The 12,859-nt window shown below is 42.8% G+C and overlaps 2 protein-coding genes across 7 annotated transcripts in view; one reads left to right on the forward strand and one right to left on the reverse strand.

Annotated features, from left to right (window-relative positions):
• Positions 1 to 1,573: 1,573 nt before the first annotated feature.
• LOC127599179 (ubiquitin-like protein 7) lies at positions 1,574 to 5,001 on the reverse strand. Of its 4 annotated transcripts, none has more exons than XM_052062915.1 (11): positions 4,934 to 5,001; positions 4,504 to 4,679; positions 3,969 to 4,088; positions 3,809 to 3,885; positions 3,477 to 3,561; positions 3,352 to 3,409; positions 3,145 to 3,281; positions 3,032 to 3,081; positions 2,768 to 2,947; positions 1,924 to 2,037; positions 1,574 to 1,851 (listed from the first exon to the last, which is right to left on the reverse strand). In XM_052062915.1, the coding sequence occupies exons 2-11, from the start codon at positions 4,676 to 4,678 to the stop codon at positions 1,711 to 1,713; spliced, it is 1,137 nt and encodes a 378-aa protein (XP_051918875.1). In that variant the 5' UTR covers position 4,679; positions 4,934 to 5,001; the 3' UTR covers positions 1,574 to 1,710. The 4 variants fall into 4 exon arrangements, with proteins under 4 accessions (XP_051918875.1, XP_051918876.1, XP_051918877.1 ...); XM_052062916.1 differs by having other exon boundaries at positions 4,504 to 4,678; positions 4,931 to 4,969; XM_052062917.1 differs by having other exon boundaries at positions 2,768 to 2,944; positions 4,504 to 4,678; positions 4,878 to 4,968.
• A 210-nt stretch (positions 5,002 to 5,211) lies between these two features.
• The window catches only part of cd276 (CD276 molecule), a 74,402-nt gene continuing 66,754 nt past the window's right edge, over positions 5,212 to 12,859 (forward strand). For 2 of the 3 annotated variants that reach the window (XM_052062929.1, XM_052062930.1), the window contains exons 1-2: positions 5,213 to 5,519; positions 7,489 to 7,597. In XM_052062929.1, the coding sequence (XP_051918889.1) occupies positions 7,540 to 7,597 (58 nt within the window). In that variant the 5' untranslated portion in view covers positions 5,213 to 5,519; positions 7,489 to 7,539. Of the gene's footprint in view, positions 5,520 to 7,488; positions 7,598 to 12,859 lie in introns of all 3 variants that reach the window. The other variant, XM_052062928.1, reaches the window with a different exon arrangement.

Consider the following 12,859-nt stretch of genomic DNA (forward strand, 5'->3'; position numbering starts at 1 on the left):
ACACACACACACACACACACACACACACACACACACACACACACACACACACACACACACACACACACACACACAACACAATGATTTGAAAATCATGTTCAACCGATATTTAATTGAAAACACTAATATATATAATATATGCTGTTCATCTAATAAACTATTATATATTATATAATTTAGAATTTCATAGCTGGCGAGCCAAAGTAAAAGCCAATGTTAACGAGTTACTCAACACAGAAACAAATAGAACTATATTGCCACCTAGTGTACAAAAATGATACTACACGTACGGCCACTTCATTAGGTACGTAACATCCGCGCCTTCAAAGCAAACCGAAGTTGAAAATGGTTGAGACGAAAGCAATGTTTGCGATTCGGCTTAGTTGAACAAAGAATATTTCGAGCATACGATAAATGTTATTTTTTTAAATAGACATGGTGTATTTTACGTGCCTTTAATAGTGTTTCGATGGCAAGATCCTCAAAAATACGTCAATGCATGTACTTAATTGGTACTGTTTTCGATGCTGAATAATCAATTACATGTTCTCTTTTTTCCCAAGATGGCGCCCGAGTAGGCAGCCTTCGGCAAGTGCTCTTCAAGAGCCTTGCTTTTTTGTTCTTTTTTGCTGTTTTTGTCTTTTGTTTTGTCACATGTTGTTTGTTGTTTCATTGTGTGGACCTGATATGGACTGTTTTCAGCGCTTTTTGGCCACGACATTCGTCAAAGGAGCAGTATCTGTGCTTAGTGGTTGCGCCTTCTCGGCAGCACGCCTGTACCAGCACAGATTTTGATTGGGAGGAATGTCGGCGCCATTGACTGTCGGTGCTGGACAGACCTGGGGCGCTTGTGTTTTTTGCGCCAGTAATGGGCAGCATTTTTCACAACCCCGATTTGTTCAGTGGCTATGTCAGCGCTGTCGGACAGTCGGCGTTGGTGCGGCTGGATGGATGGCCGCTGAAGTTGAGGAGAGAGGAGCGTTGGCGAAGAGCGCCGATGCGGATTTGGAACCGTGAGTCGCCGCTTGGAATTGAAGTGGATTTCCATGGGACAGGAGAAGTGAACCAATCTCTTTTTTCGTCAATGGATGCTACAGCTTCTTGTTGACTTTGAAACTTAGCTTGTAGCCAACGTGTGCACATTTTGAGCATGACGTCTCTGATCCACTGGTTAAAGGACACTTTGATTCTCTCCTCTTTCATCTCAAACTGCTTCAAACAACAAAGCGTGTGATGGAAAAGTGGTTAGGACTGCACGACTGTCCGTGTTTTATGTTATGTGTTGTGTTTATTATTTTACTTTATGTTAACTGTTTTGTAAAGCGCTTTGTTACAGCTGCCGCTGTTGTGAAAGCGCTATATAAATCAGCATGTATTGTATTGTATTGTATTGTTCTTCAAATTTAGTGATTTTATGATAGCATTTGACTAACGAAAGTCAGATTTTTATGATGTTGGTCATTTATGGGGTTTTCTCTCACAGCATCATTGATGGATGGAATTTGTTTCAGTTGCGGTTGTTTTTAAAATGGTATTTAGACATAGCTGAGTTGAGGATGCAAAAACAAGAGGCTTTTCCAAAATATCTTAATTTCCATTTATTTCAAGCAGAGTGACGAAATAACAATGTATTAGGATATTATGATACGATATAGAACATGACAATAATTTGACAACGAAAAGTCCTACGGATGTTGTTCAGCCAGAGGTTCAGAGCCCCGGTCCGCCGGCAAAGATGAGCTCCAGGGCAGCCTGGATATCTCCTTCGGTGGCCTGCAGAGCTCTGAGCATCAGTTCCTCATCCTGGATGCCCATATCTCTGAGCTGTTGCATCTGCGATTGCCAGCGGCCCTGCAGATATCGCGTGCCAATTGTTTTATTCACTCATGTTTCAGTATCTTCTTTAACACACATATATTTTACCTGCAGGGCAGACATGTTGGTGGCTTGGAGGGCTTGTTGCAGCGCCTGGCTGAACAGGTCGTTGCTGACGGGGGTCCCTGTCGGCATGGGGGGGCCACTGCTCGACGACTCGGCCTACAGCCAAGTCAGAATGATATCATATTATATTATAGCAATCTCGTTAAAAAAAAGGAACACATTCACAGAATGAGAAAAAATATTGCCATGTAATAGCATACCATGGATGCTGTTGTCTCAGCATTCAATATTATGTATTGTTTTCTGTACAAAAGCACTGGTGTAAATGCTGATGGCTCAGCATTCACATTCATTTTCTGATCCACAGTATCATTAGTGTTTATGAGGGTCATTCAGCATTTAATCAGTTTTTGATGCATAATATCACTAGTATAAATGTTGGTCTATCATCATTTACAAAATTTGTTTCGATAGTCATAAGTATTCATGTCAATATTAAGATCTCAGCATTTACAAACTAATGCTTGATGCGTAATAATTCATGTTAATGCTCGTCTCAACATTCGTGCAAAATGCTTTTTGATTTACAATAACAGTTATGTAAATACCCGTCTCAGCATTCACCTTATGTTTTGATGTTTCGTAGCGTAAATGTGAATATGTCTCTCAGCATTTAAAAAAATATCAATTTTTGGGTACACGATTCACATTTGTGTAACTATTTCATACCATAAACTTTATAAGACAAAAATGTTCTCTTCTCATATGCACAAACATAGATGTGAATGTTTACTGAGAATCACACAACGTGATTGCTTAATTCTCAGTATCCACACAATGAAGCTTGTCTCATGTGTAGTTGTGAGATGTTCCAGCATGGCTTGACCTGACTGGCTGTGGTCGGAGTCACTGCGCTGCTTTCCGGCGTGCTAGCAAGGGCTAGCGCTGTAGCTAGCTCACTCTGCGTGATAGGTCGAGGGCCCGTGGCACCGCTGTGGTTCAGAGAGAGCGGCCGTATGCCCACCGATGGCCCCGCTCTGCTTGAGGGGCCCGCCGGGCTGCCCTGCTACATGCACAGAAAAACAACTCTCATTCATCAGAATTAACGCTTCAAAAGAAGTCCAATGCTGAGATGCGAGCGAAAACTCACAGGCTGGAAGTCTTCATCATCATCAGACATGCCCTCAAACATGAAGCCTCCTTTAAAAAAAAAGTGTTCAGTTTAATCTAAAAAGAACATGAGAAGAAAAAATATATACCGACCTGGCATATCGCTGTAAGAGCTGGCTGAGGCGTTGCGGGTAGAAGAGGCAGCAGTGGACTGCGTGGGCGTGCTTCCTGCCACGGAGTGCAGCACCAGGATGATTGCGTTGACCAGGGCCGGGTGAGAGCTGATGAGCCTGTGAGGAACCAATGGAATCTTCAAGGTTTGTATACATATATCTATTAAGACAAAAAACAAGTACTCACGTGTCTAACATGTTGGGGTCTGTGAACTGCACAAACAGGTCTTTGTCTTGCAGCACGCCTGGAGCGGATTCCAAATGTCAGCATTTGCATTTTTGCACCAATGAAGAAGAAGCGTCACGTCTTACCGAGAGCCACCGGGTCAGATCTGAGTCCTGGTGTGGCCACGATGATCTGATCCAATGACTCTTTGTTGGTTAGCATTTTGTACACCTGGGTGGAGAAAGAAGATGCAGGATTGACTGTGCATTTTACTTATTCTTTGGCTGTTTTGTGACAGAAATCAGTGCACCTGGCGACTACATTTCGAGAGCTCTGTTTGGCAAGCATAGAAGGATCAACTCTGTCCTTTACGACACTTGAGCGCTTGAGTCAGTGGCAACATTTAAGAGTGGGATTGTACAGTTATACCTAATAGTCAATATATAGGTGTACAAAGTATATTTAAAGTCATTCTCACTGAATCTCTGTAGGTGGAGTGAAGGGCCGCGTGAAGCATTCGAAACTCCCTGGCCGCAGTGGCTCTGTTCACAGGTTCTGGAAAAAAAAGACAGATATTTAATGCTTTGGCTTCAAAATGAAAAACATCTTAACATATGTTACAGTATCAGTAGACACACCTGCAATGCTTTCAGGCTCTGGCCAAGTCTTTTTCAGTATATGCAGAGTGGATCCCGGTTGAATTCCGCAGGCATCCAGTGTGAAGTCGTCCTTCAGCTTACGCCCACAATGGACTAGCTCTGGAACAACGTACACATTTAATGTTATTTGGAGAATAAATAGACATGGAGCATGTCCGAAAAACACATCTTCCCAATGGCTTCCTTCGCTCCCAGGTAATGTTGATAACTTGAACACACCTAATACTGTTCTGTGTTACAGGATGTGTGTTTACTACAGCAGACATTGCATCTGTAAAGCTGACGTTTAATGTGGAGTCTTAACCCTAATAGGAAATGAATGGCCACTTTCACTGTACAGGGGAATATAGTAGTTTACTATATACTAAAACAGGTACATAATACCCTTACATAAAATGTAATTGCAACGAAATACTGTAAATCCCAAACAATAAACCTTGTCCTGACGCATTCAGGAAACATCGCAAAAAATGGCACCCCTCCTTGCAGGCTTCCTTCTGCTTTAATCAAATACCTATGAGGTCCGGGTCGGGTATGGAGTCTGGGAGCTGAGCGGCCACAAGCTGCTTTAATGTGGCAACTCGGTATCCTCCGGGTGCGACGTCCCCTGGCATCATCTCAGGGAAGTGGAAGGTGGATTTGGGCTGATCCAACAGCTTCAGGGACAAGTACCAGTCTGTGGAAGCCATCTGTGGCGAAAACAATACATCGAGTGAAACTATAATATTTTAATACAAGAAAGGCGATGCAACCTTAACAAATAAGCAATCACGGCTAGCCGATATTACGCAGATGCAGTTTCTAGTTCGCAAATATACATTTGAATCTATTTCACGGTGTGTTGACATGTTTAAATGGGTAAAGGCAAAAGTACAAATATAATAATACCCCATGGAAAACTTGAGTATTAGCGCCCTAGTTCAAGAAATGCGCACACTCACAATTTCAATGTTGACGCGAGACTCACTTCCTAGATTTGAGTCACGTGGTATGTGGTGCGTTTACAGTCAGCGCACACGTTAGGGGACTTTCCTGGTCCTTCCACTGTATTTTCTTATCCGAAAGAAATATCCCACTAAGACGTTTATGTAAATGTACAATTAACCCATGTTTTATTTATTTATAATGGAATTATCATATGCACTTAATCACTTTTTCCACTGGGTTGTTCAGCCGACGCTGCGTCATGTCTTGGGGAAAAATGTGGATTCCATTCCATTTCTCTGCAGACATCGAGCGGTGAACCCGAAGTGGAACGCGACTCGCCCCTCCTCGAGATGACATCACCACCGGGCAAAGCAACAAGGAGTGGTTTAGTGAAATGAACCAGTTCCAAATCAATGGAACACACCCGCGCACTTTGATAAACCCCGACAGAGCCATTTTAAGACAGCAAAACACCGCTATCTTGTCGCATAACGGGCCGCGAGGAATTAAAAAAACACTCCACCGCTCCTGAAGGCAACATCGACTGTACGGGAAAGACAAGGACGTCACTTGAGCACTTTTTCTCCTCTTTGTCCTACCATGGTAAGAAACTCTACTACTGGCGCACATGTTACGATTGGAGCTTGTTATTTAACAAAACAGGCACAAAAGTCACGAACTCAGAGCTGAGGGTTTTTATACTTTCTTGTAGGATTATTGTCGTTTTTCTTTAATGTATTTTTGTCTGTCGATCCGAATCTATGGTCAAGCTAATAATGAAGCGTTTGAATGCCTTAAACGTGTGGTGCCCCCGATTGGCAAAGTGGAGTCATTACGTTCTATGGTCCGAAAAAGGTTTTTCTCAAAAAACGTGACGTAAAATGATTAGAGTAGATGTGTTTAAAATAATTTTCTAAGAGGGATTTTCCTGGCTTTACGTTCTTTATCACATGCTTGTTCAGCAGGCAGGTACAACTTCCTGTGGGATGTAGAGGATGTTGTAGTCCCCATCCGGATAACTTGAGTGGGAAGTAATTCCCGGTGAAGTCATCCTGTCGTGACCTCATCCATCCATCCATTTTCTGTAATGCTATCATGAGCCATTTGATCATGGGTGAGCGCGAGCCTATCCCATTTAATTTAAAATGGATGGCAGACGATACCCTGGACTGGTCGCTAGTCAATTGCCGGGCACATTGAGACAAACAATTCACACTTGCATTCACACATCTTTAATCTTCAGTTAACCTCACACTTAAAGTTTTTGGAATGTGGGAGGAAGCTGGAGTGAACACGCATAACTCCACACAGGACAGCCGAATAGTGGATTGCAGATTGTCATCTTGATTGTGAGTCAGAAGTGCTGACTGGTGATAGTTTAATTCATCTGATAGTAATCAGTCCAACTGCAATGTAGTTGTTTTTAAAACAAACTAATGTTGTTCTTTCAGCCACTTTTTAGGTACATCTCAGTTGGTTGTTATGGGGGCTGAGCTGGTGGAAGATTTCCTTTGTTTAAAATTCTAAGAAAAAGTACATGGTGCTTACAGGGTCATCAACATGCCCGTTTAAATACAATGAAAACGCAAACAAGTATGGTATACTGTACTGTATCTCTACAGTTTTTGACAAAAAGGTTTTCCAAAATGTCAACATAACAGAGCACAGATGGCACATTTTAGCGTTTTCGTTGAAGCTACTATTTTCCAAAACTTCCTTCTGTGCTGTTGTTTTAACGGGTGCCACCGATTTGATCTTTTCCTGTTACAATAATCATGTGTAAGTCAATGCCTCCCCCCCCCAACCCTTCTCCTGCTGTGTGCTCCTGATCTTTTCCCACTTGAGAAAGTTATAAAAAAGTTTTAACGAAGGAGTGTTCAAAGGATTTGCATTGGTGGAAGGGAGGGTGCGGGGGGGGGGGGGGGGGCACTGAACTCAGTTCCGGGTGTCTGGATATCACCAGGCAGAGTCGGCCTGTGGTTTGGTTGGTCCAATTTGACGTTGTGCTCTCCAGGGGACAAGTCGAGGGAAATTTGGGGGATGTTTTTATTTCCTAGCTCTGTGGAGCTGGCTTGGACAGTCCAAAGAAAGTGGCGAATAGTTCTGTTATGGAAACGTTGGTCATGATGAGGCTGCAAGTCTGACCCACATCCTCTTTGCTCAAGTCAAATAATGAGGCTGATGGAAGAATGTAAAACATCTTCGACACTGTAGTTTTACTTCATTTTAAACTTATGGGCTCAAATTGCGAACGTCCATCCACGTCACTTGACCAAACTGAGAAAACAAGTCAGCCGCGTTTGGTCGCTATCTCAGCCCTTGGGCATTGTGATGTCATTTTCACTTGAGAGCAAGTGGCAAAATTGCCACCTGCTGAGATGGATAAAAATGGGTGTATTTTGCTGCTTGATTCATGTTTCACAAATGCAATATTAACCAGAATGCTGTTTTTACACGAGTGGTATTATTATCGGGAGAATTTTTGACATTACTAAAACTATCAACGAAAGAAGATTAAAAAAGAAGACAAGCAAGTAAGATATTTCTAATTGCTCTGTTTTGATCCCTGCAGTGTCACGCCTGAAGAGGTTTTCCCACCGTACGAATCCACCCCGGGATCACCATGATGTCCTTGCTGCTGCCCCTGCTCCTGTCTGCCATGTTGGCCTTCCAAGCTGTTGGTGGGTGTCAGCTGTGGTAACAATAATACCCCTTGAGGATCATTTATCTTCTCTCTTCTAAGGCCTTCGCAGTGCAAAAATGAAGCACGGCACTCAAAAGTTCCTGTAGTTTTACACGAGGGGTCGTTTCTTCAGGGGTAGATTTAATGTGGGCCCTTTGATATGGATCCAGAAAACTGTTGAGACATCGGTTATGTTCTTACATTATTTCAGTTGCGAGACTTTTAATGGTTCCCTGGCATATTTATGCCAGCCGCAGAGTTTGCGATCTATGAAGATATACAATATTGGTGTTTCATCAGGTGTCTGTGCTCAGCTGATTGCCGTGGGGAGTTTTGTGACGACCTCGATGAAAACTGCTTTTAGAGCAGATTTTCCAGTCGTTGTGAAGGGGCGGCTGGGTGATGTCGCAATGAAGGATTCATAACTTGAAAGTTTCACTTCTGTACAAGCAAAAAAGTTGGGTCATCATAAAACAAGTCACAAATAGGCACAGGCCGACTTGATAACGTCTCCAGGCGCTGTAAATAAAAGAATGGAGCCGAGCATGTCAAAAATTGGGATCTACACCGTGAAAGTTGTATAACCTTCTTTTCTCCGCTGTTGGTGTCGGATGGACTATATTGTGTCAATTAAACTCTCATACCAGCCGATACAGCATGTCAAAATGTGAGCCCAAGATCCTTGGGAAAGCCTGTAAAGTTCAGGAAATTCTTTGGAAAAACAAACAAGATCATTTCAACCTATTTTCTGTACACAGCCAATTCCTCTGAGGACCGCACTAAACTGATGGAAAAACAAATGTGACAGAGTGGCTCTTCATTTTGAATGCAAGATAGGGAGACTGTTTACATGACAACATTCGGTCATCTGTTTCAGTTCCGCCTCAGTGGACCTCAGTGCAATCACTCGTTCATAAGGCATCCCTTCACTCCTGACACAAATTGCACCACGGGCTGGCTCGTTACTGGCGGCGTGGCATCCACATGGAGGAGGAGTAGATGTGGGCGGCTCATACAATGATTCAGTTTCTCTCCGCTAAGTGGAGCACTAAGTGAATTAGTTGGCTGTTGCACATGTAACTCGATACAAAAACACCGCAGTGGGTGTGCAGATGTGTGAAGTCCCCACGCTTAATAAAAAGGTAACATTAGTCGCTCAACATGGCATCCTGTTTCCAAACAAGAACAAATTGGCTGACAAATTAGACCTATCGGCGATTATGCAAAATCTGATCATAGCTCATTTTCATCTCAAGTGGTTATTATTATTATTGCATTTTGCAGTGGTGTAAAAATACATTGTGTTTTATGTACTTTTTTTGCGGGGGGGGGGGTCATATGTTATGTCACTTTTTACTACATTTGATTTCTTCTTTTATAAACTACATTCAAGCCTAATTGTGCTTCTGTATCAGCCGTGCTATTGTGACATACACTATGTTGTTGTCTTTCAAATGCTGTTGAGCCGTACGATTGGACAGACCGGCACCTTAATAATAATAATAGTAATAATAATAATAATACATTTTATTTGTAAGCGCCTTTCATTTTAACCCACTGTTACATTTGCACAGCCGGAGCGAAACAGTCTTAACACCTTAGCCTACCATCCATCCATCCATCCATTTTCCGAACCGCTTGATAGGGTCGCGGGGGGTGCTGGAGCCTATCCCTGCCGTCTTCGGGCAGTAGGCGGGGGAGACCCTGAATCAATCGCCAGCCAATCGCAGGGCACACGGAGACGAACAACCATCCACACCCACTCTCACACGTAGGGACAATTTAGAGCGTCCAATCAGCCTGCCATGCATGTTTTTGGAATGTGGGAGGAAACCGGAGCACCCGGAGAAAACCCACGCAAGCCCGGGTAGAACATGCAAACTCCACACAGGGAGGCCGGCGCTGGAATCGAACCCGGTACCTCTGCACTGTGAAGCCGACGTGCTAACCACTAACCACTGTCCTTACAAGTGTGATAACTCTGAATGTTGCCCCCCCCCCCTCCATGTCGTCCTTTTCTCCAACACTGTGATTGATTTTGCAGAGAGGGTTCTCTTTAGTCTGCACGTAAATTGATTACCGTGTATCTGTGAGGCTCCTGTTAATTCAATTGCGTCCGCTGAAGGGTCCCATGGAGGGGTCATCTCGACTAAGACGATATGCATACGCAATCGCGTACATCATCAGTCTTGTTGTCCCGAGCGCTACCTCCATCCTCCTTCCTTTCTCCCGTGCGCGTTCATTGAGACCGAGTGCATTTCCCAACAAGCACCTCATGATTATTTCAACAAGTCGTCAAAATGCAGGCCTGTGGGACTGTTTAAAAATTGATTCGGGTAATATGCAGCGATTGCACTTCTGCAGGGGTTGTGCGGGACCCCGAGTCATGTGTGGTTGACTGCGCGTCTTGTGGGCTTGTGTGAATGCTTTGGATGGATGCTGAGCCGTGCTTGGAAACCGTTGTAGGCTCAGCTTCTTTGCTGAGGAGGCAGCTTGCACGGGGATAATGAGTAAAGGGGAAGTCTAGTCAGGCTTTTAACCAAACACACCCTTTGCTTGTTAGTGTTTGTGGTTCGGAGACGTGGCATCAAGGATGGAAGAGCATTACAAGGACAGAACAGTAAACCTTTGATATTCCCGGGAGACAGGGACCAAGCTCAGCGACAAATAAAGAAAAACAGTGAACTGTTATCACACCCAAATGTTTATAATTGTCCAGATGAAACAGTTAAAAACAAAAACATACCATAAACTATGATCCCTTAACACTTTATCAGCATTTCAAATTCACCTTACTTTTTCCCCTTAAAAATAAAGGCTTGAAAATAAAGCAGAGGAAAATTGTCTCTTAATAAAGACGAATCACTTCAACTTAGTTCGTTGACACAGACTACTTTCTTATTAAAAAGGACTTTGGCGTCATCTTCTTGCATTCTGGGCCATTTCAGAAGAGCATAAATATATATATATATATATATTAAAAGGGAATGGGTTAATTTGTGAATAGATATGGTGAGAGAAAAACATTATTCCTTTCAGTACGGACCACTGCCCTAACAAGCTGTTAAATTGTAAGAGAAAGATGTACAACATCCTGTGAAGGGAAATCAAGGAAGCCTTTATCGTCCTGCTGTTTCTCTTCTTCAACCTTGAAGTTTTCTGTCCTCAAGTGAGATCTGACCCCGTGACCTTGTGTCTACCTTGTCAGCTAACCGTATTCCTTTTTTTTCCCCCCATTTGTGAAACCACAGCTAATCAAAAGGCTCCCGGTGTCTACGGATTTGTAAGCCAGAGGCTCACTCTTATCTGACTGCCCGGACCCATTAGAGGGTTATTGACAGGATATGAGATGTTTCGCATCAAGAATGAAGGCAAGAGAGGAAAGAAAGAAAGACGGAGAAAGAAGGGGGGGTGGAGAGAGAAAGCAAAGATTGAAGGGGAAAAAACAGCACAAAAGAACATCGCGTCTTGATTTATGACTGTGGGAAATAAGCAAGTCTGAGTCCTTATCCAGCCGATCACCTGGATGTCTCCCTGGCGAGGCCACTCCTTTGTGATTTCCCGTGGAAAGAAACATAAGAAAGGAGGAGATTCTATTCAGAGCTTGAGGTTGAAAGTGACCCCTTTTTTTGCGCAGAGGATGTGGAGTTCAAACAGTCAACAAGGCCGGTCTAAAAACGCCCAGAATGAAAATGTGCGTGCAACATCACAAATTGACAGAAGGGGGCAGTGTTGTACAAGCATAGCACTCTTCTCAGTCTGAGATCGAGATTTTTTCATGGCGAGTTGCGTCACATTTACATAAAACAAACCAAACATTTATTTTATTAAAACACGCGTGCGACCATTTTAAACATGAATACATATAATCACGTGAAAAAGTGCATTGAAGAGCATGATGTTATCAAACTAAGGAGTAAACGGTAAACATTTGTGGAGGTTCATGGCTACGATGCTTGTCTACTAGTCTCTTCCTGACCCACCTGGGATGGGTTTGTGATGCACCATTAAACAATAGTTTGTTTAAAACCTTAAATTGTTTTCCATTTAGCTTGCTCTGTAAATGGAGCCACCTTTTCGTCTGCCCTGTACTGTAAACTCGTAGTAAAACTGTGCCATTGACTTCTGTGGGAATTACCCTTTCAATGTGTGTGTGCGCGCACTGTGATTAGCGGATGGCTCCAATCATTGTATAAATATCTCTGTCCAGTTATTGAATGATAATTATTACTTTGACAAAAGGACGGCTGAGACGCTAATTGTGTGGCAGAAAATATAAAAGGTCAGGTGTCTTGCAGCGGTGGCCCAAAGAAAATGAATCGATGAATGGAAATAATCTCTGGAACAAAATGAAAATATAGGCCTAAATATTGTGCTACGATGAAGTTTAGAAACTTACATTATACAATTTTGCAGCTATTGTGAAAATGCTACATAAATAAAGATGTATTTTCGCAGTGGTCAACTTTGTAAGGTTACACTGTACCATTAAATTGTGTTTACTTCCGGCGGTGTGTGACTTAACATGCACTGCCCGGTGCTGAGAACATTTGTTATTTGCCATGTGCATGTGTTTGTCAACGTGACCAACGTCAGTCACGCTGACAGGAAGCTCTTTGCTCCACTGCAGCTCCCTTTCAGCTTCTCCATTGTTGTGTCAAGAGTTACTTGTGTCCAACTCCTCACACTGTGTTGCTACGGACCTGTCAGGAGTCAAGCAGGTGTGGAATATCAATGTGGTCTCTGGCCTTTGGGGCCATGGAGGAAACCGTGTTTTAGGTGTGTGTGCGCGAGACTAATCGTTGTTTGATTGTATTGATACAGATGCTATTCATACGTGACAATTGTGCATTTTCAAAACTTAATATGATTTGAATTAATTCGACGAACAAAGATACATTATTTTGAGGAAATACTTTTTTTTTTAATTTAAATTTTTATCCATCTATCCATCCATTGTCCGATCCGCTTTATCCTCACAGGGGTTGCGGGGTACCGTATTTTCCACACTAAAAGGCAAACTGAATTGAATGACCTATTTTGTAATTTTTTGCATATATTGGACGCACAACATTATACGACGCAATCTACAATGCATCCACTAGATAGAGCTATGCTCAAGGAAATGCCAACAGAACGCTACACTACATTACACCCTGATTTATATAGCGATGATCAGATGTCAGTAAAACTTATTTAATAAAGCAGCAACACGGTTCACTTAACCAACAGCAAGTTATAACATTGACTCGTGAACATT

This window comes from Hippocampus zosterae, chromosome 4 (genome assembly GCF_025434085.1).
Source record: "Hippocampus zosterae strain Florida chromosome 4, ASM2543408v3, whole genome shotgun sequence".
NCBI lineage: Eukaryota > Metazoa > Chordata > Actinopteri > Syngnathiformes > Syngnathidae > Hippocampus > Hippocampus zosterae.